This window comes from Phyllobates terribilis, unplaced genomic scaffold, assembly GCF_046119375.1.
Source record: "Phyllobates terribilis strain yellow unplaced genomic scaffold, ASM4611937v1 Scaffold_143__1_contigs__length_4665640, whole genome shotgun sequence".
In the NCBI taxonomy this organism is placed as follows: Eukaryota; Metazoa; Chordata; class Amphibia; order Anura; family Dendrobatidae; genus Phyllobates; species Phyllobates terribilis.
The window spans coordinates 3,855,692-3,879,743 of NW_027362903.1; the positions used below are offsets into that span (position 1 = coordinate 3,855,692).

Sequence of the window (24,052 nt, forward strand, 5' to 3'; positions counted from 1 at the left end):
TCTGCTCTATCTTCTGTGATCCTGATGCGCTCTCTCTTCTGTGATCCTGATGCGCTCTATCTTCTGTGATCCTGATGTGCTCTATCTTCTGTGATCCAGATCTGCTCTATCTTCTGTGATCCTGATGTGCTCTATCTTCTGTGATCCTGATGTGCTCTATCTTCTGTGATCCTGATGTGCTCTATCTTCTGTGATCCTGATGTGCTCTATCTTCTGTGATCCTGATGTGCTCTATCTTCTGTGATCCAGATCTGCTCTATCTTCTGTGATCCTGATGCGCTCTATCTTCTGTGATCCTGATGCGCTCTATCTTCTATGATCTTGATGTGCTCTATCTTCTGTGATCCTGATGTGCTCTATCTTCTGTGATCCTGATGCGCTCTATCTTCTGTGATCCTGATGTGCTCTATCTTCTATGATCCTGATGCGCTCTATCTTCTGTGATCCTGATGCGCTCTATCTTCTATGATCTTGATGCGCTCTATCTTCTGTGATCCTGATGTGCTCTATCTTCTGTGATCCTGATGCGCTCTATCTTCTGTGATCCTGATGCGCTCTCTCTTCTGTGATCCTGATGCGCTCTGTCTTCTGTGATCCTGATGCGCTCTATCTTCTGTGATCCTGATGCGCTCTATCTTCTGTGATCCTGATGTGCTCTATCTTCTGTGATCCTGATGGGCTCTATCTTCTGTGATCCTGATGTGCTCTATCTTCTGTGATCCTGATGTGCTCTATCTTCTGTGATCCTGATGGGCTCTATCTTCTGTGATCCTGATGGGCTCTATCTTCTGTGATCCTGATGGGCTCTATCTTCTGTGATCCTGATGGGCTCTATCTTCTGTGATCCTGATGGGCTCTATCTTCTGTGATCCTGATGTGCTCTATCTTCTGTGATCCTGATGTGCTCTATCTTCTGTGATCTTGATGTGCTCTATCTTCTGTGATGCTGATGTGCTCTATCTTCTGTGATCCTGATCCGCTCTATCTTCTGTGATCCTGATGGGCTCTATCTTCTGTGATCCTGATGGGCTCTATCTTCTGTGATCCTGATGTGCTCTATCTTCTGTGATCATGATGTGCTCTATCTTCTGTGATCCTGATGTGCTTTATCTTCTGTGATCCTGATGGGCTCTATCTTCTGTGATCCTGATGGGCTCTATCTTCTGTGATCCTGATGGGCTCTATCTTCTGTGATCCTGATGGGCTCTATCTTCTGTGATCCTGATGGGCTCTATCTTCTGTGATCCTGATGTGCTTTATCTTCTGTGATCCTGATGGGCTCTATCTTCTGTGATCCTGATGCGCTCTATATTCTGTGATCCTGATGGGCTCTATCTTCTGTGATCCTGATGCTCTCTATCTTCTGTGATCCTGATGGGCTCTATCTTCTGTGATCCTGATGTGCTCTATCTTCTGTGATCCTGATGTGCTTTATCTTCTGTGATCCTGATGGGCTCTATCTTCTGTGATCCTGATGCGCTCTATCTTCTGTGATCCTGATGGGCTCTATCTTCTGTGATCCTGATGTGCTCTATCTTCTGTGATCTTGATGTGCTCTATCTTCTGTGATCCTGATGTGCTCTATCTTCTGTGATCCTGATCCGCTCTATCTTCTGTGATCCTGATGGGCTCTATCTTCTGTGATCCTGATGGGCTCTATCTTCTGTGATCCTGATGTGCTCTATCTTCTGTGATCATGATGTGCTCTATCTTCTGTGATCCTGATGTGCTTTATCTTCTGTGATCCTGATGGGCTCTATCTTCTGTGATCCTGATGTGCTCTATCTTCTGTGATCCTGATGTGCTCTATCTTCTGTGATCATGATGTGCTCTATCTTCTGTGATCCTGATGTGCTTTATCTTCTGTGATCCTGATGGGCTCTATCTTCTGTGATCCTGATGGGCTCTATCTTCTGTGATCCTGATGTGCATTATCTTCTGTGATCCTGATGGGCTCTATCTTCTGTGATCCTGATGGGCTCTATCTTCTGTGATCCTGATGGGCTCTATCTTCTGTGATCCTGATGGGCTCTATCTTCTGTGATCCTGATGTGCTTTATCTTCTGTGATCCTGATGGGCTCTATCTTCTGTGATCCTGATGCGCTCTATCTTCTGTGATCCTGATGGGCTCTATCTTCTGTGATCCTGATGCGCTCTATCTTCTGTGATCCTGATGGGCTCTATCTTCTGTGATCCTGATGTGCTCTATCTTCTGTGATCCTGATGTGCTTTATCTTCTGTGATCCTGATGGGCTCTATCTTCTGTGATCCTGATGCGCTCTATCTTCTGTGATCCTGATGGGCTCTATCTTCTGTGATCCTGATGTGCTCTATCTTCTGTGATCCTGATGGGCTCTATCTTCTGTGATCCTGATCTGCTCTATCTTCTGTGTGAATACGATGTGGTGATGAGAGATTTCCCGATCATTGTATTCTTGTCTTCTTTGCTTTTTACATAGTCGCCGACTTTTTTTGGAATTGGGGTTGTATTATATAATCAGTACATTTTTGTGTTGTAGGAACTGATATAAATTCCGCTTTATTATCTGCCGCCACAATGCTGAGAGAGGCGCGAGAAGCCGGAATATTACCGGAAATCAGTGCCTCATCGATAATATTCCTCTCTGATGGAGACCCGACACTTGGTATGTAGAGCTGGGATTGTGTGTGGGAATGAAAGAGTTAATAAATACGGTCATGCAGGTACAGTTGTATGCAAAAGTTATTGTACTAACAGAAAATGTGCAATCTGTATTCAAACAAAATTTGACAGGTGCATAAGTATGGGCACCTCACCAGAAAAGTGACATTAATATTTAGTAGATCCTCCTTTTGCGATAATAACAGTCTCTAGTCGCTTCCTGTAGCTTTTAATGGTTTCCTGGATCCTGGATGAAGGTATTTTTGACCATTCCTCTTTACAAAACAATTCCAGTTCCTGTAAGTTTGATGGTCGCCGAGCATGGACAGCCCTCTTCAAATGATCCCACAGATGTTCAATGATATTCAGGTCTGGGGACTGGGATGGCCATTCCAGAACATTGTAATTGTTCCTCTGCATGAATGCCTGAGTAGATTTGGAGCGGTGTTTTGGATCATTGTCTTGCTGAAAGATCCGTCCCCTGCGTAACTTCAACTTTATCACTGATTCTTGAACATTATTGTCAAGAATCTGCTGATACTGAGTGGAATCCATGCGTCCCTCAACTTTAACAAGATTCCCGGTGCCGGTATTGGCCACACAGCCCCAAAGCATAATGGAACCTCCACCAAATTTTACTGTGGGTAGCAAGTGTTTTTCTTGGAATGCTGTGTTTTTTTGCCGCCATGCATAACGCCTTTTTGTATGACCAAACAACTCAATCTTGGTTTCATCAGTCCACAGGACCTTCTTCCAAAAAGAAATTGACTTCTCCAAATGTGCTTTTGCATACCTCAGCCGACTCTGTGTGTGGCGTGCTTGCAGAAACGGCTTCTTTCGCATCACTCTCCCATACAGCTTCTCCTTGTGCAAAGTGCGTTGTATAGTTGACTGATGCACAGTGACACCATCTGCAGCAAGTTGATGCTGCAGCTCTCTGGAGGTGGTCTGAGGATTGTCCTTGACTGATCTCACCATTCTTCTTCTCTGCCTTTCTGATGTTTTTCTTGGCCTGCCACTTCTGGCCTTAACAAGAACTGTCCCTGTGTTCTTCCATTTTATTACTATGTTCCTCACAGTGGAAAGTGACAGGTTAAATCTCTGAGACAGCTTTTTGTATCCTTCCCCTGAACAACTATGTTGAATAATCTTTGTTTTCAGATCATTTGACAGTTGTTTTGAGGAGCCCATGATGCCACTCTTCAGAGGAGATTCAAACAGGAGAACAACTTGCAAGTGGCCACTTTAAGTAGCTTTTCTCATGATTGCATACACCTGGCTATGAAGTTCAAAGCTCAATGAGGTTACAAAACCAAAAAAAGTGCTTTAGTAAGTCAGTAAAAAGTAGGTAGGAGTATTTAAAACAAGAAAATGATAAGGGTGCCCATACTTATGCACCTGTCAAATTTTGTTTGAATGCAGATTGCACATTTTCTGTTAGTACAATAAACCTCATTTCAAGGCAGGAACATTACTGTGTCCAACAGTTATTACATATATCAAACTGAAATAGCTGCTGCAAAAACACCAATTTTTATAAAACATTAAGCTTAAGATTAATAGGGGTGCCCAAACTTCTTCATATAGCTGTATATAGGACAGAGGGGCGTGGAGGTGGTGGGGGAGGTGCTTCATATTTACAATGGAAATCTAAAAAAAAAAATCATTATTTGTTAAAAAAAAGATGTGTCATCATTAGCTGTGTGAGGTCATCGATTATATTTGACGCTGTGATGTCATAGAATATTTTTTGAGTGGTTGTGACTTGTGATGTCATTGCTTGAGTTTAGGGAGTAGAATTGTCACCTCTTATACTGAGAAATCATAGAGGTCATTATTTATATTGGGGGAGTAGTGATGTCATTATTTATATTAGAGGAGTAGTGATGTCATTATTTATATTGGGGAGGAGTGATGTCATTATTTATATTGGGGAGGAGTGATGTCATTATTTATATTGGGGGAGGAGAGATGTCATTATTTATATTGGGGAATGAGTGATGTCATTATTTATATTGGGGGAGGAGTGATGTCATTATATTGGGGGAGGAGTGATGTCATTTATATTTGGGGGAGGAGTGATGTCATTATTTATATTAGAGGAGTAGTGATGTCATTATTTATATTGGGGGAGTAGTGATGTCATTATTTATATTGGGGAACTAGTGATGTCATTATTTATATTGGGGGAGGAGAGATGTCATTATTTATATTGGGGAGGAGTGATGTCATTATATTGGGGGAGAAGTGATGTCATTTATATTTGGGGGAGGAGTGATGTCATTATTTATATTGGGGGAGTAGTGATGTCATTATTTATATTGGGGAGTAGTGATGTCATTATTTGTATTGGGGGAGTAGTGATGTCATTATTTATATTTGGGGACGAGTGATGTCATTATTTATATTTGGGGGAGGAGTGATGTCATTATTTATATTGGGGAGGAGTGATGTCATTATTTATATTGGGGGAAGAGTGATGTCATTATATTAGGGGAGTAGTGATGTCATTATATTAGGGGAGTAGTGATGTCATTATATAGTAGTGATGTCACATGTTGTACACCTTGTCTGTCAGTCTCTTCTTATTTCTCGGAATCGTTGCATTCTTTTTGTGGTTCTGAGTCTTCGTCTTGTTTCCTGTATTTGTCTCTTTTTTTTCTGCATTTCAATTATAAGGTGAAACGAACAACGAGATCATAATGAGGAATGTGAAGCGCGCCGCTGATGGCCTGGCGACATTGTACAGTTTGGGATTTGGGGAAGACGTCGATTATGATTTTTTAGAGAAAATGTCCCTAGAAAATGGCGGTCTGGCAAGAAGAATTTATGTGGACTCTGACTCCGCTTTACAATTACAGGTGACTTTCTTGGTGAATGATTTATACTTTATAATTATTCTCAACCTACTTTAATTGAGTAATATGCTGTGACACTAGGACAGTCCCACAAAGCATCCAGATACATTGCACAGTGATCAGATAAATGATGACACACAGTGATCAGATAAATGATGACACACAGTGATCAGATAAATGATGACACACAGTGATCAGATAAATGATGACACACAGTGATCAGATAAATGATGACACAGAGTGATCAGATAAATGATGTCACACAGTGATCAGATAAATGATGACACACAGTGATCAGATAAATGATGACACACAGTGATCAGATAAATGATGACACACAGTGATCAGATAAATGATGACACAGAGTGATCAGATAAATGATGACACACAGTGATCAGATAAATGATGTCACACAGTGATCAGATAAATGATGACACACAGTGATCAGATAAATGATGACACACAGTGATCAGATAAATGATGACACACAGTGATCAGATAAATGATGACACAGAGTGATCAGATAAATGATGACACACAGTGATCAGATAAATGATGACACAGTGATCAGATAAATGATGTCACACAGTGATCAGATAAATGTAAATGATGACACAGAGTGATCAGATAAATGATGTCACACAGTGATCAGATAAATGATGACACACAGTGATCAGATAAATGATGTCACAGAGTGATCAGATAAATGATGACACACAGTGATCAGATAAATGATGACACAGAGTGATCAGATAAATGATGACACACAGTGATCAGATAAATGATGTCACACAGTGATCAGATAAATGACACAGAGTGATCAGATAAATGATGTCACACAGTGATCAGATAAATGATGACACACAGTGATCAGATAAATGATGTCACACAGTGATCAGATAAATGATGACACAGAGTGATCAGATAAATGATGTCACACAGTGATCAGATAAATGATGACACACAGTGATCAGATAAATGATGACACACAGTGATCAGATAAATGATGTCACACAGTGATCAGATAAATGATGACACACAGTGATCAGATAAATGATGACACAGAGTGATCAGATAAATGATGACACACAGTGATCAGATAAATGATGACACAGATCAGATAAATGATGTCACACAGTGATCAGATAAATGATGACACAGAGTGATCAGATAAATGATGTCACACAGTGATCAGATAAATGATGACACAGAGTGATCAGATAAATGATGTCACACAGTGATCAGATAAATGATGACACACAGTGATCAGATAAATGATGTCACAGAGTGATCAGATAAATGATGACACACAGTGATCAGATAAATGATGACACAGAGTGATCAGATAAATGATGACACACAGTGATCAGATAAATGATGTCACACAGTGATCAGATAAATGATGACACACAGTGATCAGATAAATGATGTCACACAGTGATCAGATAAATGATGACACAGAGTGATCAGATAAATGATGTCACACAGTGATCAGATAAATGATGACACACAGTGATCAGATAAATGATGACACACAGTGATCAGATAAATGATGTCACACAGTGATCAGATAAATGATGACACAGAGTGATCAGATAAATGATGACACACAGTGATCAGATAAATGATGTCACACAGTGATCAGATAAATGATGACACACAGTGATCAGATAAATGATGACACAGAGTGATCAGATAAATGATGACACACAGTGATCAGATAAATGATGTCACACAGTGATCAGATAAATGATGACACAGAGTGATCAGATAAATGATGACACACAGTGATCAGATAAATGATGTCACACAGTGATCAGATAAATGATGACACAGAGTTATCAGATAAATGACGACACACAGTGATCAGATAAATGATGACACACAGTGATCAGATAAATGATGTCACACAGTGATCAGATAAATGATGACACACAGTGATAAGATAAATGATGTCACACAGTGATCAGATAAATGATGACACAGAGTGATCAGATAAATGATGACACACAGTGATCAGATAAATGATGTCACACAGTGATCAGATAAATGATGACACACAGTGATCAGATAAATGATGACACAGAGTGATCAGATAAATGATGACACACAGTGATCAGATAAATGATGTCACACAGTGATCAGATAAATGATGACACAGAGTGATCAGATAAATGATGTCACACAGTGATCAGATAAATGATGACACACAGTGATCAGATAAATGATGACACACAGTGATCAGATAAATGATGTCACACAGTGATCAGATAAATGATGACACAGAGTGATCAGATAAATGATGACACACAGTGATCAGATAAATGATGTCACACAGTGATCAGATAAATGATGACACAGAGTGATCAGATAAATGATGTCACACAGTGATCAGATAAATGATGACACAGAGTGATCAGATAAATGATGACACAGAGTGATCAGATAAATGATGACACACAGTGATCAGATAAATGATGTCACACAGTGATCAGATAAATGACCCAAAGTGATCAGATAAATGATGTCATACAGTGATCAGATAAATGATGTCACACAGTGATCAGATAAATGTTGACACACAGTGATCAGATAAATGATGACACACAGTGATCAGATAAATGATGACACAGAGTGATCAGATAAATGATGACACACAATGATCAGATAAATGATGTCACACAGTGATCAGATAAATGATGACACAGAGTGATCAGATAAATGATGACACACAGTGATCAGATAAATGATGACACACAGTGATCAGATAAATGATGACACAGAGTGATCAGATAAATGATGACACACAGTGATCAGATAAATGATGTCACACAGTGATCAGATAAATGATGTCACACAGTGATCAGATAAATGATGTCACACAGTGATCAGATAAATGATGACACAGAGTGATCAGATAAATGATGACACACAGTGATCAGATAAATGATGTCACACAGTGATCAGATAAATGATGACACAGAGTGATCAGATAAATGATGTCACACAGTGATCAGATAAATGATGACACACAGTCATCAGATAAATGATGACACACAGTGATCAGATAAATGATGACACAGAGTGATCAGATAAATGATGTCACACAGTGATCAGATAAATGATGACACACAGTGATCAGATAAATGATGATACAGAGTGATCAGATAAATGATGTCATGCAGTGATCAAATAAATGATGTCACACAGTGATCAGATAAATGATGACACAGAGTGATCAGATAAATGATGACACAGAGTGATCAGATAAATGATGTCATACAGTGATCAGATAAATGATGACACACAGTGATCAGATAAATGATGACACAGAGTGATCAGATAAATGATGATGCAGAGTGATCAGATAAATGATGTCATGCAGTGATCAAATAAATGATGTCACACAGTGATCAGATAAATGATGTCACACAGTGATCAGATAAATGATGACACAGAGTGATCAGATAAATGATGTCATACAGTGATCAGATAAATGATGACACAGAGTGATCAGATAAATGATGACACACAGTGATCAGATAAATGATGTCACACAGTGATAAGATAAATGATGACACACAGTGATCAGATAAATGATGACACAGAGTGATCAGATAAATGATGACACACAGTGATCAGATAAATGATGTCACACAGTGATCAGATAAATGATGACACAGAGTGATCAGATAAATGATGACACACAGTGATCAGATAAATGATGACACAGAGTGATCAGATAAATGATGTCATACAGTGATCAGATAAATGATGACACACAGTGATCAGATAAATGATGACACAGAGTGATCAGATAAATGATGTCACACAGTGATCAGATAAATGATGTCACACAGTGATCAGATAAATGATGACACAGAGTGATCAGATAAATGATGTCATACAGTGATCAGATAAATGATGACACACAGTGATCAGATAAATGATGTCATACAGTGATCAGATAAATGATGACACAGAGTGATCAGATAAATGATGACACACAGTGATCAGATAAATGATGACACAGAGTGATCAGATAAATGATGTCATACAGTGATCAGATAAATGATGACACACAGTGATCAGATAAATGATGTCACACAGTGATCAGATAAATGATGACACAAAGTGATCAGATAAATGATGTCACACAGTGATCAGATAAATGATGTCACACAGTGATCAGATAAATGATGACACAAAGTGATCAGATAAATGATGTTATACAGTCATCAGAATAGTAGCATCATATAGTGCTGTACATGGCCCATGATGTTGTGCGTTCCCCATTGTTGCATACTGTGCCCCTTTGTATTATATTGAGCCCCCTTATTGCGATACAATGCTCTCTTATTTCTACACAACCACTTTTTTATAAATGCCCTATATATCACATCTTCTGATGATTTTTTGTTATATTATATGTTTTAATTTTATTACTACAGGACTTCTACAAAGAAGTGGCGAACCCCACCCTCCTGGACGTCACCCTGCAGTACCCCAATTTACCTGTTAGTGGCTTAACCCAGAACAGCTTCAAATATTACTACCAGGGCTCTGAAATAGTCGTGGCCGGACGCATAGACAGTAACGACATAGACATGCTGATCGCGGAAGTCGCGGCACAAGGTGTAAGTACAGACGGCTCACATTTTTAGGGTATGTTCACACTGAGTTTTTTTTAGAACTTTATTTTTAGCAGATTCTTTGTGAAATCCCCTGTGCTTCTCATATGAGGGTTTTTTTTTTAGCTTTTTTCTTTCTGAAGAGGTTTTGAATATTGATGAGCGAGCATGCTCGCCGCTGCTTGGTACTCGCCCGAGCATCTCAGTACTCGAGATGCTCGGAGCTCGCTAAGCATAGGCGGATTATAATGAGGGCAATCAGGGCTACCGCCCGGGGCTCCGGGGGGCCGGGGCTCCGGGGGGTCCATGGCCTAATTGCCCTCATTATGATATGTGCGGCACATACCGGCAGTCAGAGGCGAGGAGCCCCCGGACCGCTCCCCCAGCAGCGGCGCGGCCGTGTCTGCTAGTGTGACGTCACGCAGGGGATGGTGAGTGAGTGTGCAGATATCATTGTGTGATGTCTGTTTATATGTATTTTTGTGTTTCAAATGTGTTTATGTGTGTATGTATGTATGTATATGTCTGTATATGTTTGTGTGTGTGTGTGCATGACTGCGTGCGGCCTCCCGCTGTCTCTGGGGGGGCGCCGTGCAGTCTCCCGCTGTGTATAGACGGCTACGTGCGGCCTCCTGCTGTGTATAGACAGCTACGTGCGGCCTCCTGCTGTGTATAGATGGCTATGTGTGGCCTGCTACTGTGTATAGATGGCACCGTACGGCCTCCCGCTGTGTATAGATGGCTACGTGCGGCCTCCTGCTGTGTATAGATGGCTACGTGCGGCCTCCTGCTGTGTATAGATGGCTACATGCGGCCTCCTGCTGTGTATTGATGGCTACATGCGGCCTCCTGCTGTGTATAGATGGCACTGTGCGGCCTCCTGCTGTGTATAGATGGCACCGTGCGGCCTCCTGCTGTGTATAGATGGCACCGTGCGGCCTCCCGCTGTGTATAGATGGCTACGTGCGGCCTCCCGCTGTGTATAGATGGCTACGTGCGGCCTCCCGCTGTGTATAGATGGCTACGTGCGGCCTCCCGCTGTGTATAGATGGCTACGTGCGGCCTCCTGCTGTGTATAGATGGCTACGTGCGGCCTCCTGCTGTGTATAGATGGCTACGTGCGGCCTCCTGCTGGGTATAGATGGCTATGTGTGGTCAATATTGAGTCATACAATTAATGTAAGGCTATGTGCCCACGATGCAGAAATGCTCCGGATTTTTTTTGAGCGTTTCTGCATCTCCCTGGCAGAATAAACACATGCGGATTATGCATGCGGGTTGCACATGCGGATTGTACATGCGGATTGTACATGCGGATTGTACATGCGTTTTTCCTGCCAGAGACATGCGGATGGGAAGCGTTCTTCACTGGCATTTCCGCATGCGGGTTGACAAGCGATTTTAGCATCACTAGGAAAGTGCTTGACAACTTGGTCACACTATATAAATCCATGCAACCGACAACCAGCATGGATTTATATAGTGTGACCATAAAAGAATGGTAAAAAATAAAAAATAAATATATACTTACCTTCTGATGGCCTGCCGACGTCAGCGGTCGCGTGACCCGTCACATGACTAAATGACGTCACGGCAGGTCCTTTTCAGACCATCGCGAGCTGCCGGCAGCCAGGACGCATCGGATAAAGACACCGGGGGCCATCAGAAGGTAAGTATGATATTTATCTTTTATTTTATTCTTTTTTTACAGTTTCTATGGTACCCGGATCCGGAGGAGAGTCTCCTGTCCACACCCGGGTACCATCCGCACATTGAAACGCATGGATTCTGCATGTACAGATGCAGTGTTGCGGATTCCATGCGTTCCAATGCAAGTCAATGGCAGCGAAAACGCAGCGCTTTCACAAAATAATTGGTAGTGCTGCGGATTTTTCCATAATGATAATCCGCAGCGGAAATTTCTGCAGCATGTGCACAGCATGCGGATTATCATTGGGGAACACGGCAGACCTTCTACCAAGCATTTTTTAAGCGTTTCTGCAGCGGAATTGCCGCTGCGGAAACACTTAAAAACGCATAGTGGGCACACAGCCTAAAAAAAATTCTTATAATTAATATATTAATATTGTGCTAAATTAAATTCGCGTGAACTATCATAGAGGATCATGTGAAGTGTGATACATCAGGTGTGGGGAGGGGGCCCGCGCCTTCTAAACTGCCCGGGGCCCTTGCTACTCTTAATCCACCCCTGTCGCTGAGTACTTGCGTGATGCTCGGGCGGGAGCTCGGGTCCCCGTCCTGCATGTCTGGCGCTATTTAGAGCAACAATCATGCAGGGATTGTCTGCAACTCACTGTAATGCCACAGCCATGGTGGTTGTGGCATTACAGTGGTTGCCCAAATCGATGGGAACAGTGCTCACAGTGAAACATGAAATGCCGGCAATTCATCAGCGGCATACACCGGTACCCGACAATTTAGAACAGAAAGAATAGAGCATCACACATCGATTAGATAGATAGAAACATGTCAGTCACATATATAATAAGTTCAGTGATAGTGTTGATTACTGTACTTGTCATTTAGTGTTAAAATAAAGGATTTATTAAAAAAAAATTGGCGTGGGGTTCCCCGTACTTTTAGGCTCTAGCGGAGGTTAAGCCGACGGCTGGGGCAGATGTTTGAAGCCTGGGAAGAGGGTAATACCCACGGAGCTTCCCAGGCTATTAATATCAGCCCTCAGCTGTCTGCCTAGCCTTTACTAGCTATTAAATTGGGGGACTCAAAAAAAAATGACGTGGGGTCCCCCCTATTTTAATAGCTAGCAAAGGCTAGGCAGACAGCTGGGGGCTGATATTAATAGCCCAGGAAGGGTGCCATGAATATTGGCCCCCTCCCAGGCTAGAAACACCAGCCGTCAGCCGCCCCAGAAATGGCGCATCCATAGGATGCGGCAATTCTGGCCCTTAGCCTCGCTCTTCCCACTGCCCTGTAGCGGTGGCAGTGGGTAATAGGGCTGGGGTTGATGTCAGCTTATAATGCCAGCTGACATCAAGCCCAGGTTAGTAATGGAGAGGCGTCTATAAGACACCCCCATTACTAACCCCATAGTCAAAGTTAAAAGAAAACACAAACACCCAGAATAAAGTCCTTTAATTGAAATAAAGACACAATTCTTTATTGTTCTAAATTAAACCATACTTACCACCACGCCCATTCCAGCTGAAGCCAACGATCTCCTGCAATAAAAGTAAAATAATAAAGCAACCTCATCCTTACCTTTCCAGGGTTCCCAGGACAGCTTCAGCTCTGCTACATCGAGATGACAGGCTGGACCGCAGCAGAACGCAGCCATCCAGCCTGTCATCCCGCAGACACTGAGAAGCGCAGGCATGCTTGCGCTCCTCAGTGTCTGGCTGTGACGGCATCCAGATGAGCCGAGGTCATGTCCAATGAACTCAGCTCACCTCATGCACGTCACTGACAGCGTGGGAAAATTCTCCTGCTCACGCGGTGACGTCATTTGCCGGCACTGCATGCGCAGGAGAATTCTCCCACGCTGTCAGTGACGTGCATGAGGTGAGCCGAGTTCATTTGACATCTTCTCAGTGTCTGCGGGATGACAGGATGGATGGCAGCGTTCTGCTGCGGTCCAGCCTGTCATCTCGATGTAGCAGAGCTGAAGCTGTCGTGGGAACCATGGAAAGGTAAGGATGAGGTTGCTTTATTATTTTTCTTTTATTGCAGGAGATCGTTGGCTTCAGCTGGAATGGGCGTGACGGTAAGTATGGTTTAATTTAGAACAATAAAGGATTGTGTCTTTATTTCAATTAAAGGACTTTATTCTGGGTGTTTGTGTTTTTTTTAACTTTGACTATGGGGTTAGTAATGGGGGTGTCTTATAGACGCCTCTCCATTACTAACCTGGGCTTGATGTCAGCTGGGGGCTGATATTAGCAGCCTGGGAAGCTCCGTGGGTATTACCCCCTTCCCAGGCTTCAAACATCTGCCCCAGCCGTCTGCTTAACCTCCGCTAGAGACTAAAATTACGGGGAACCCCACGCCAATTTTTTTTTAATAAATCCTTTATTTTAACACTAAATGACAAGTACAGTAATCAACACTATCACTGTACTTATTATATATGTGACTGACATGTTTCTATCTAATCTATGTGTGATGCTCTATTCTTTCTGTTCTAAATTGTCAGGTACTGATGTTATAACTGTATGCCGCTGATGAATTGCCGGCCGGCTTTTTTAAAGAGACAGTGCATGAAAATCGGAGGGCAGTAGTGTGTTCCGAGAGCCCTGCTATGTTTTTCATGCACCCTCCTATATACCCTGCCTGCCTGTCTGCCTATATATTCTCCCTGCCTGCCTGACATGTTTCATTTGAGCACTGTTCCCATCGAGTTGTCAATTTTTAGGCCCTCTGCAGACCGCCGGGGGGGCACTGCCAGAAAAATGCTCGAGTTTCCCATAGACTTACATTGGGCTCGTTGCTCGGGTCAAGCACCCGAGTATTCCAATGCGCTCAACCCGAGCATCGAGCACCCGAGCATTTTAGTGCTCGATCAACACTAGTTTTGAACAACTTGTAGTGGAAAAAAGAAAGTGCCGTCACTTCTGTGAAGAGGATCCTGGAGGAAACCAAACCATGTGCCGTCCAATCAAAAGGCTGCAAAAAGGTTTTAGGACAAAAACTTCTCAGAAAACGCTTCAGGAAAAGGAAAACTCTCAAAACTCCTGAAAAAAAGGCGCGATGTCTGAAGCTGTTACTGCTAAAAACATGGTTTTAACTCTTCAAGAACTCAGTGTGAACGTAGCCTTATGTGACGCTTTCAGATCTACAGTGGGGACAATAAGTATTTGATACTCTGCCGATTTTGCAAGATTTCCCACCTACAAAGAATGGAGAGGTCTGTAATTTTTATCCTAGGTCACTTCACCTGTGAGAGACAGAATCTAAAAATAAAATCCAGAAAATCACATTATATGATTTTTACATAATTAATTTGCATTTATTGCATGAAATAAGTATTTGATACAATTGAAAAACAGAAGTTAATATCTGTCTCTCACAGGTGAAGTGTATCAATTACAGATCTCTCCATTCTTTGTACTGTAGGTGGAAAAACTTGCAAAATCGTCCGTGTATCAAATACTTATTTCCCACTGTATGTGATTCTTTGCCCAGGTGAGGGATCCTTTCTCCATGACAGTGCAGACCGATATAAAGAAGGAGGCGAGCACAGAGCAGAGATACATATTCGGAGACTTCACCGAGAGGTTGTGGGCTTATCTGACCATAGAGCAGCTGCTGAGCAAGAGGTGAGATCAGGCGACGGCGCGTCAGCTCCAGGAATCGGGCAGACCACGCGTTTCTCACTCCTGATCTGCAGCTGATGCTTCTGTCATTTACTTTTTACTTTTCTGGCTTCAGATTCTCATCTGATGTTGAATTAAAGGAGAACTCTGCAGAGGAGGCCCTCCGCCTGAGCCTGAAGTACAACTTTGTGACCCCTCTGACCTCCATGGTGATTGCGGCATCCGATGACAGCGACGGCTACAAAACAATAGTGGCAAAAAAGCCGAAGGAGGAGAGTGAGTTCTGACAGGAGGATTCGGAATCTGCAGGGATCGGGGTTTGTTACAGTTGTACCTAATCCAGACAATGCTCTGTGAGCCAAACACATGAACTGCACAGATGTGATAGACTCGTTACAATGTGTCAGTACAGAGAGAAGTATCAGTCTGGAGTCCAGGAGCTGCAGCTCACAGTCCAGCAGCTGCGGCTCACAGTCCAGCAGCTGCGGCTCACAGTCCAGGAGCTGCGGCTCACAGTCCAGGAGCTGCGGCTCACAGTCCAGGAGCTGCGGCTCACAGTCCAGCAGCTGCGGCTCACAGTCCAGGAGCTGCAGCGCTCACAGTCCAGGAGCTGCGGCTCACAGTCCAGGAGCTGCGGCTCACAGTCCAGGAGCTGCGGCTCACAGTCCAGGAGCTGCGGCTCACAGTCCAGGAGCTGCGGCTCACAGTCCAGCAGCTGCGGCTCACAGTCCAGGAGCTGCAGCGCTCACAGTCCAGGAGCTGCGGCTCACAGTCCAGGAGCTGCGGCTCACAGTCCAGGAGCTGCGGCTCACAGTCCAGGAGCTGCGGCTCACAGTCCAGGAGCTGCGGCTCACAGTCCAGGAGCTGCGGCTCACAGTCCTGGAGATGCATCTCACAGTCCAGGAGCTGCGGCTCACAGTCCAGCATCTGCGGCTCACAGTCCAGGAGCTGCGGCTCAAAGTCCAGGAGCTGTAGCTCACAGTCCAGGAGCTGCAGCGCTCACAGTCCAGGAGCTGCAGCTCACAGTCCAGGAGCTGCAGCGCTCACAGTCCAGGAGCTGCGTCTCACAGTCCAGGAGCTGCGTCTCACAGTCCAGCAGCTGCGGCTCACAGTCCAGGAGCTGCGGCTCACAGTCCAGGAGCTGCGGCTCACAGTCCAGGAGCTGCGGCTCACAGTCCAGCAGCTGCGGCTCACAGTCCAGGAGCTGCGGCTCACAGTCCAGGAGCTGCGGCTCACAGTCCAGGAGCTGCGGCTCACAGTCCAGGAGCTGCAGTTCACAGTCCAGCAGCTGCAGCTCACAGTCCAGGAGCTGCAGCTCACAGTCCAGGAGCTGCAGCTCACAGAGGATTGTCTACACTGGATACATCGTAACACAGGTTAGGATTAGGACATATTTATTCTCAGCCTCTGACTGTAGATAAAAATGTTAATATTCTCTGGCAGCAAGCAGAGATCTGGGAAATGGTCAGGAACTGAATTGCACAACAATCATAAAGGTTCAATCATATACAAGGTAAATCATTCCTACCATGTCCTCTACTGTCTGCGTGACGAGCCCTTTTATTGGCCATATTAGCTGTACATGGAGTCCCCCTTTAAGAAAACGCTCACAGTAGCCTGACGGAGGTGTGCCCCCCCAGAGATCCTGCCTGTTATACATATATATATACTGTATATATTCAGATTTCCAATTTTCATTTAATTTCAGATGGGCCTGATTCTCGTGATTCTTCATTTTCCCCAAGTAAGCTTCTCATACTGGAAATCATGGGTCATTTTTGGGTTACCGTTGCTTTAAGGAATTGTAGTGTGTAAGATTTAAAAAGTTGTACTTTATTTAAGCCAGATATTTCATTTAACAGTACCGGTGCATTGAGGGAGATTTATGGTTCTCCAGTGCAGCAGGTGCTGCGGTCGCTCGAGGGAATATCACAGATTGTATTCAGCTCATTTCCCTTCCCTTGCAGTGATGCCTTATGCCCGGACGGCCTCCATAAAGAAACGGGTGAGGCCGACACATGTAGGTGAGATCTCAGGAGAGTCTGCGGTGTGCGACGGCTTACAGAGCTTCTCTCATGTCCTTCTTAGGCAGAGATACATGATAAGATTCTGTCTGCAGCCACCACTAGGGGGAGCTCCCTGTATACAGAGAAACAAGATAAGATTCCGTCTGCAGCCACCACTAGGGGGAGCTCCCTGTATACAGAGATACATGATAAGATTCTGTCTGCAGCCACCACTAGGGGGAGCTCTCTGTATACAGAGATACATGATAAGATTCTGTCTGCAGCCACCACTAGGGGGATCTCCCTGTATACAGAGATACATAAGATTCTGTCTGCAGCCACCACTAGGGGGAGCTCCTTGTATACAGAGATACAGGATAAGATTCTGTCTGAAGCCACCACTAGGGGGAGCTCCCTGTATACAGAGATACATGATAACATCCTGTCTGCAGCCACCACTAGGGGGAGCTCCCTGTATACAGAGATACATGATAAGATTCTGTCTGCAGCCACCACTAGGGGAAGTTCCCTGTATACAGAGATACATGATAAAATACTGTCTGCAGCCACCACTAGGGGGAGCTCCATGTGCTCAGAGATACATGATAAGATCCTGTCTGCAGCCACCACTAGGGGGAGCTCCCTGTATACAGAGATACATGATAACATCCTATCTGCAGCCACCACTAGGGGGAGCTCCCTGTATACAGAGATACATGATAAGATCCTGTTTACAGTCACCACTAGGGGGAGCTACCTGTATACAGAGATACATGATAAGATTCTGTCTGCAGCCACCACTAGGAGGAGCTAACTGTATACAGAGATACATGATAAGATTCTGTCTGCAGTCACCGCTAGGGGGAGCTACCTGTATACAGAGATACATGATAAGATTCTGTCTGCAGCCACCACTAGGGGGAGCTCTCTGTGTACAGAGATACATGATAAGATTCTGTCTGCAGCCACCACTAGGGGGATCTCCCTGTATACAGAGATACATAAGATCCTGTCTGCAGCCACCACTAGGGGGAGCTCCTTGTATACAGAGATACAGGATAAGATTCTGTCTGAAGCCACCACTAGGGGGAGCTCCCTGTATACAGAGATACATGATAAGATCCTGTCTGCAGCCACCACTAGGGGGATCTCCCTGTATACAGAGATACATAAGATTCTGTCTGCAGCCACCACTAGGGGGAGCTCCTTGTATACAGAGATACAGGATAAGATTCTGTCTGCAGCCACCACTAGGGGGAGCTCCCTGTATACAGAGATACATGATAAGATTCTGTCTGCAGCCACCACTAGGGGGAGCTCCCTGTATACAGAGATACATGATAAGATTCTGTCTGTTGTCACCACTAGGGGGAGCTCCCTGTATACAGAGATACATGATGAGATTCTGTCTGCAGCCACCAGTAGGGGGAGCTCTCTGTATACAGAGATACCTGATAAGATTCTGTCTGCAATCACCGCTAGGGGGAGCTACCTGTATACAGAGATACATGATAAGATTCTGTCTGCAGCCACCACTAGGGGGAACTCTCTGTATACAGAGATACATGATAAGATTCTGTCTGCAGCCACCACTAGGGAGAGCTCCCTGTATACAGAGATACAGGATAAGATCCTGTCTGCAGCCACCACTAGGGGGAGCTCCCTGTATACAGAGATACATGATAAGATTCTGTCTGCAGCCACCACTAGGAGGAGCTCCCTGTATTCAGAGATACAGGATAAGATCCTGTCTGCAGCCACCACTAGGAGGAGCTCCCTGTATACAGAGATACAGGATAATATTCTGTCTGCAGCCACCACTAGGGGGAGCTCCCTGTATGCAGAGATACATGATAAGATTCTGTCTGCAGCCACCACTAGGGGGAGCTCCCTGTATGCAGAGATACATGAAAATATGCTGTCTGCAGCCACCACTAGGGGGAGCTCCCTGTATACAGAGATACATGATAAGATTCTGTCTGCAGCCACCACTAGGGGGAGCTCTCTGTATACAGAGATACATGATAAGATTCTGTCTGCAGCCACCACTAGGGGGATCTCCCTGTATACGGAGATACATAAGATTCTGTCTGCAGCCATCACTAGGGGGAGCTCCTTGTATACAGAGATACAGGATAACATTCTGTCTGAAGCCACCACTAGGGGGAGCTCCCTGTATACAGAGATACATGATAACATCCTGTCTGCAGCCACCACTAGGGGAAGCTCCCTGTATACAGAGATACATGATAAGATTCTGTCTGCAGCCACCACTAGGGGAAGTTCCCTGTATACAGAGATACATGATAAAATACTGTCTGCAGCCACCACTAGGGGGAGCTCCATGTGCTCAGAGATACATGATAAGATCCTGTCTGCAGCCACCACTAGGGGGAGCTCCCTGTATACAGAGATACATGATAACATCCTATCTGCAGCCACCACTAGGGGGAGCTCCCTGTATACAGAGATACATGATAAGATCCTGTTTACAGTCACCACTAGGGGGAGCTACCTGTATACAGAGATACATGATAAGATTCTGTCTGCAGCCACCACTAGGGGGAGCTAACTGTATACAGAGATACATGATAAGATTCTGTCAGCAGTCACCGCTAGGGGGAGCTACCTGTATACAGAGATACATGATAAGATTCTGTCTGCAGCCACCACTAGGGGAAGCTCTCTGTGTACAGAGATACATGATAAGATTCTGTCTGCAGCCACCACTAGGGGGATCTCCCTATATACAGAGATACATAAGATCCTGTCTGCAGCCACCACTAGGGGGAGCTCCTTGTATACAGAGATACAGGATAAGATTCTGTCTGAAGCCACCACTAGGGGGAGCTCCCTGTATACAGAGATACATGATAAGATCCTGTCTGCAGCCACCACTAGGGGGATCTCCCTGTATACAGAGATACATAAGATTCTGTCTGCAGCCACCACTAGGGGGAGCTCCTTGTATACAGAGATACAGGATAAGATTCTGTCTGCAGCCACCACTAGGGGGAGCTCCCTGTATACAGAGATACATGATAAGATTCTGTCTGTTGTCACCACTAGGGGGAGCTCCCTGTATACAGAGATACATGATGAGATTCTGTCTGTTGTCACCACTAGGGGGAGCTCTCTGTATACAGAGATACCTGATAAGATTCTGTCTGCAGTCACCGCTAGGGGGAGCTACCTGTATACAGAGATACATGATAAGATTCTGTCTGCAGCCACCACTAGGGGGAACTCTCTGTATACAGAGATACATGATAAGATTCTGTCTGCAGCCACCACTAGGGGTTCTCCCTGTATACAGAGATACATGATAAGATTCTGTCTGCAGCCACCACTAGGGGGACCTCCCTGTATACAGAGATACATAAGATCCTGTCTGCAGCCACCACTAGGGGGAGCTCTTTGTATACAGAGATACAGGATAAGATTCTGTCTGAAGCCACCACTAGGGGGAGCTCCCTGTATACAGAGATACATGATAAGATCCTGTCTGCAGCCACCACTAGGGGGATCTCCCTGTATACAGAGATACATAAGATTCTGTCTGCAGCCACCAATAGGGGGAGCTCCTTGTATACAGAGATACAGGATAAGATTCTGTCTGCAGCCACCACTAGGGGGAGTTCCCTGTATACAGAGATGCATGATAAGATTCTGTCTGTTGTCACCACTAGGGGGAGCTCCCTGTATACAGAGATACATGATGAGATTCTGTCTGCCGCCACCATTAGGGGGAGCTCTCTGTATACAGAGATACCTGATAAGATTCTGTCTGCAGCCACCACTAGGGGGATCTCCCTGTATACAGAGATACATAAGATTCTGTCTGCAGTCACCACTAGGGGGAGCTCCTTGTATACAGAGATACATGACAAGATGTCTGCAGCCACCACTAGGGGGAGCTCCCTGTATACAGAGATACATGATAAGATTCTGTCTGCAACCACCACTAGGGGAAGCTCCCTGTGTACAGAGATACATGATAAAGCACTGTCTGCAGCCACCACTAGGGGGAGCTACTTATATACAGAGATACATGATAAGATTCTGTCTGCAGCCACCACTAGGGGGAGCTACCTGTATACAGAGATACATGATAAGATTCTGTCTGCAGCCACCACTAGGGGGAGCTCTCTGTATACAGAGATACATGATAAGATTCTGTCTGCAGCCACCACTAGGGGGATCTCCCTGTATACAGAGATATATAAGATTCTGTCTGCAGCCACCACTAGGGGGAGCTCCTTGTATACAGAGATACAGGATAAGATTCTGTCTGAAGCCACCACTAGGGGGAGCTCCCTGTATACAGAGATACATGATAAGATCCTGTCTGCAGCCACCACTACGGGGAGCTCCCTGTATACAGAGATACATGATAAGATTCTGTCTGCAGCCACCACTAGGGGAAGCTCCCTGTATACAGAGATACATGATAAAACACTGTCTGCAGCCACCACTAGGGGGAGCTACCTGTATACAGAGATACATGATAAGATTCTGTCTGCAGCCACCACTAGGGGGAGCTACCTGTATACAGAGATACATGATGAGATTCTGTCTGCAGCCACCACTAGGGGGAGCTACCTGTATACAGAGATACATGATAAGATTCTGTCTGCAGCCACCACTAGGGGGAGCTCTCTGTATACAGAGATACATGATAAGATTCTGTCTGCAGCCACCACTTGGGGGATCTCCCTGTATACAGAGATACATAAGATTCTGTCTGCAGCCACCACTAGGGGGAGCTCCCTGTATACAGAGATACATGATAAGATTCTGTCTGTTGTCACCACTAGGGGGAGCTCCCTGTATACAGAGATACATGATGAGATTCTGTCTGTTGTCACCACTAGGGGGAGCTCTCTGTATACAGAGATACCTGATAAGATTCTGTCTGCAGTCACCGCTAGGGGGAGCTACCTGTATACAGAGATACATGATAAGATTCTGTCTGCAGCCACCACTAGGGGGAACTCTCTGTATACAGAGATACATGATAAGATTCTGTCTGCAGCCACCACTAGGGGTTCTCCCTGTATACAGAGATACATGATAAGATTCTGTCTGCAGCCACCACTAGGGGGACCTCCCTGTATACAGAGATACATAAGATCCTGTCTGCAGCCACCACTAGGGGGAGCTCTTTGTATACAGAGATACAGGATAAGATTCTGTCTGAAGCCACCACTACGGGGAGCTCCCTGTATACAGAGATAAATGATAAGATTCTGTCTGCAGCCACCACTAGGGGGAGCTCTTTGTATACAGAGATACAGGATAAGATTCTGTCTGAAGCCACCACTACGGGGAGCTCCCTGTATACAGAGATACAGGATAAGATTCTGTCTGCAGCCACCACTAGGGGGATCTCCCTGTATACAGAGATACATAAGATTCTGTCTGCAGCCACCAATAGGGGGAGCTCCTTGTATACAGAGATACAGGATAAGATTCTGTCTGCAGCCACCACTAGGGGGAGCTACCTGTATACAGAGATACATGATAAGATTCTGTCTGCAGCCACCACTAGGGGGAGCTCCCTGTATACAGAGATGCATGATGAGATTCTGTCTGTTGTCACCACTAGGGGGAGCTCCCTGTATACAGAGATACATGATGAGATTCTGTCTGCCGCCACCATTAGGGGGAGCTCTCTGTATACAGAGATACCTGATAAGATTCTGTCTGCAGCCACCACTAGGGGGATCTCCCTGTATACAGAGATACATAAGATTCTGTCTGCAGCCACCACTACGGGGAGCTCCCTGTATACAGAGATACATGATAAGATTCTGTCTGCAGCCACCACTAGGGGAAGCTCCCTGTATACAGAGATACATGATAAAACACTGTCTGCAGCCACCACTAGGGGGAGCTACCTGTATACAGAGATACATGATAAGATTCTGTCTGCAGCCACCACTAGGGGGAGCTACCTGTATACAGAGATACATGATGAGATTCTGTCTGCAGCCACCACTAGGGGGAGCTACCTGTATACAGAGATACATGATAAGATTCTGTCTGCAGCCACCACTAGGGGGATCTCCCTGTATACAGAGATACATAAGATTCTGTCTGCAGCCACCACTAGGGGGAGCTCCCTGTATACAGAGATACATGATAAGATTCTGTCTGTTGTCACCACTAGGGGGAGCTCCCTGTATACAGAGATACATGATGAGATTCTGTCTGTTGTCACCACTAGGGGGAGCTCTCTGTATACAGAGATACCTGATAAGATTCTGTCTGCAGTCACCGCTAGGGGGAGCTCCCTGTATACAGAGATACATAAGATTCTGTCTGCAGCCACCAATAGGGGGAGCTCCTTGTATACAGAGATACAGGATAAGATTCTGTCTGCAGCCACCACTAGGGGGAGCTACCTGTATACAGAGATACATGATAAGATTCTGTCTGCAGCCACCACTAGGGGGAGCTCCCTGTATACAGAGATGCATGATAAGATTCTGTCTGTTGTCACCACTAGGGGGAGCTCCCTGTATACAGAGATACATGATGAGATTCTGTCTGCCGCCACCATTAGGGGGAGCTCTCTGTATACAGAGATACCTGATAAGATTCTGTCTGCAGCCACCACTA

General features: G+C 44.8%; 1 protein-coding gene across 8 annotated transcripts in view; it reads left to right on the forward strand.

Annotated features, from left to right (window-relative positions):
• LOC141206900 (inter-alpha-trypsin inhibitor heavy chain H3-like) overlaps positions 1-24,052 on the forward strand; it is a 395,905-nt gene that overhangs the window by 312,940 nt on the left and 58,913 nt on the right. For 4 of the 8 annotated variants that reach the window (XM_073664275.1, XM_073664270.1, XM_073664277.1 and 1 more), the window contains 7 exons: positions 2,521-2,646; positions 5,322-5,503; positions 9,952-10,137; positions 15,292-15,425; positions 15,538-15,698; positions 17,131-17,166; positions 17,390-17,446. In XM_073664275.1, coding sequence (XP_073520376.1) covers positions 2,521-2,646; positions 5,322-5,503; positions 9,952-10,137; positions 15,292-15,425; positions 15,538-15,698; positions 17,131-17,166; positions 17,390-17,446 — 882 coding nt within the window. The remainder of the gene's footprint in view (positions 1-2,520; positions 2,647-5,321; positions 5,504-9,951; positions 10,138-15,291; positions 15,426-15,537; positions 15,699-17,130; positions 17,167-17,389; positions 17,447-24,052) is intronic. The other 4 variants (XM_073664276.1, XM_073664271.1, XM_073664273.1 and 1 more) reach the window with 3 other exon arrangements.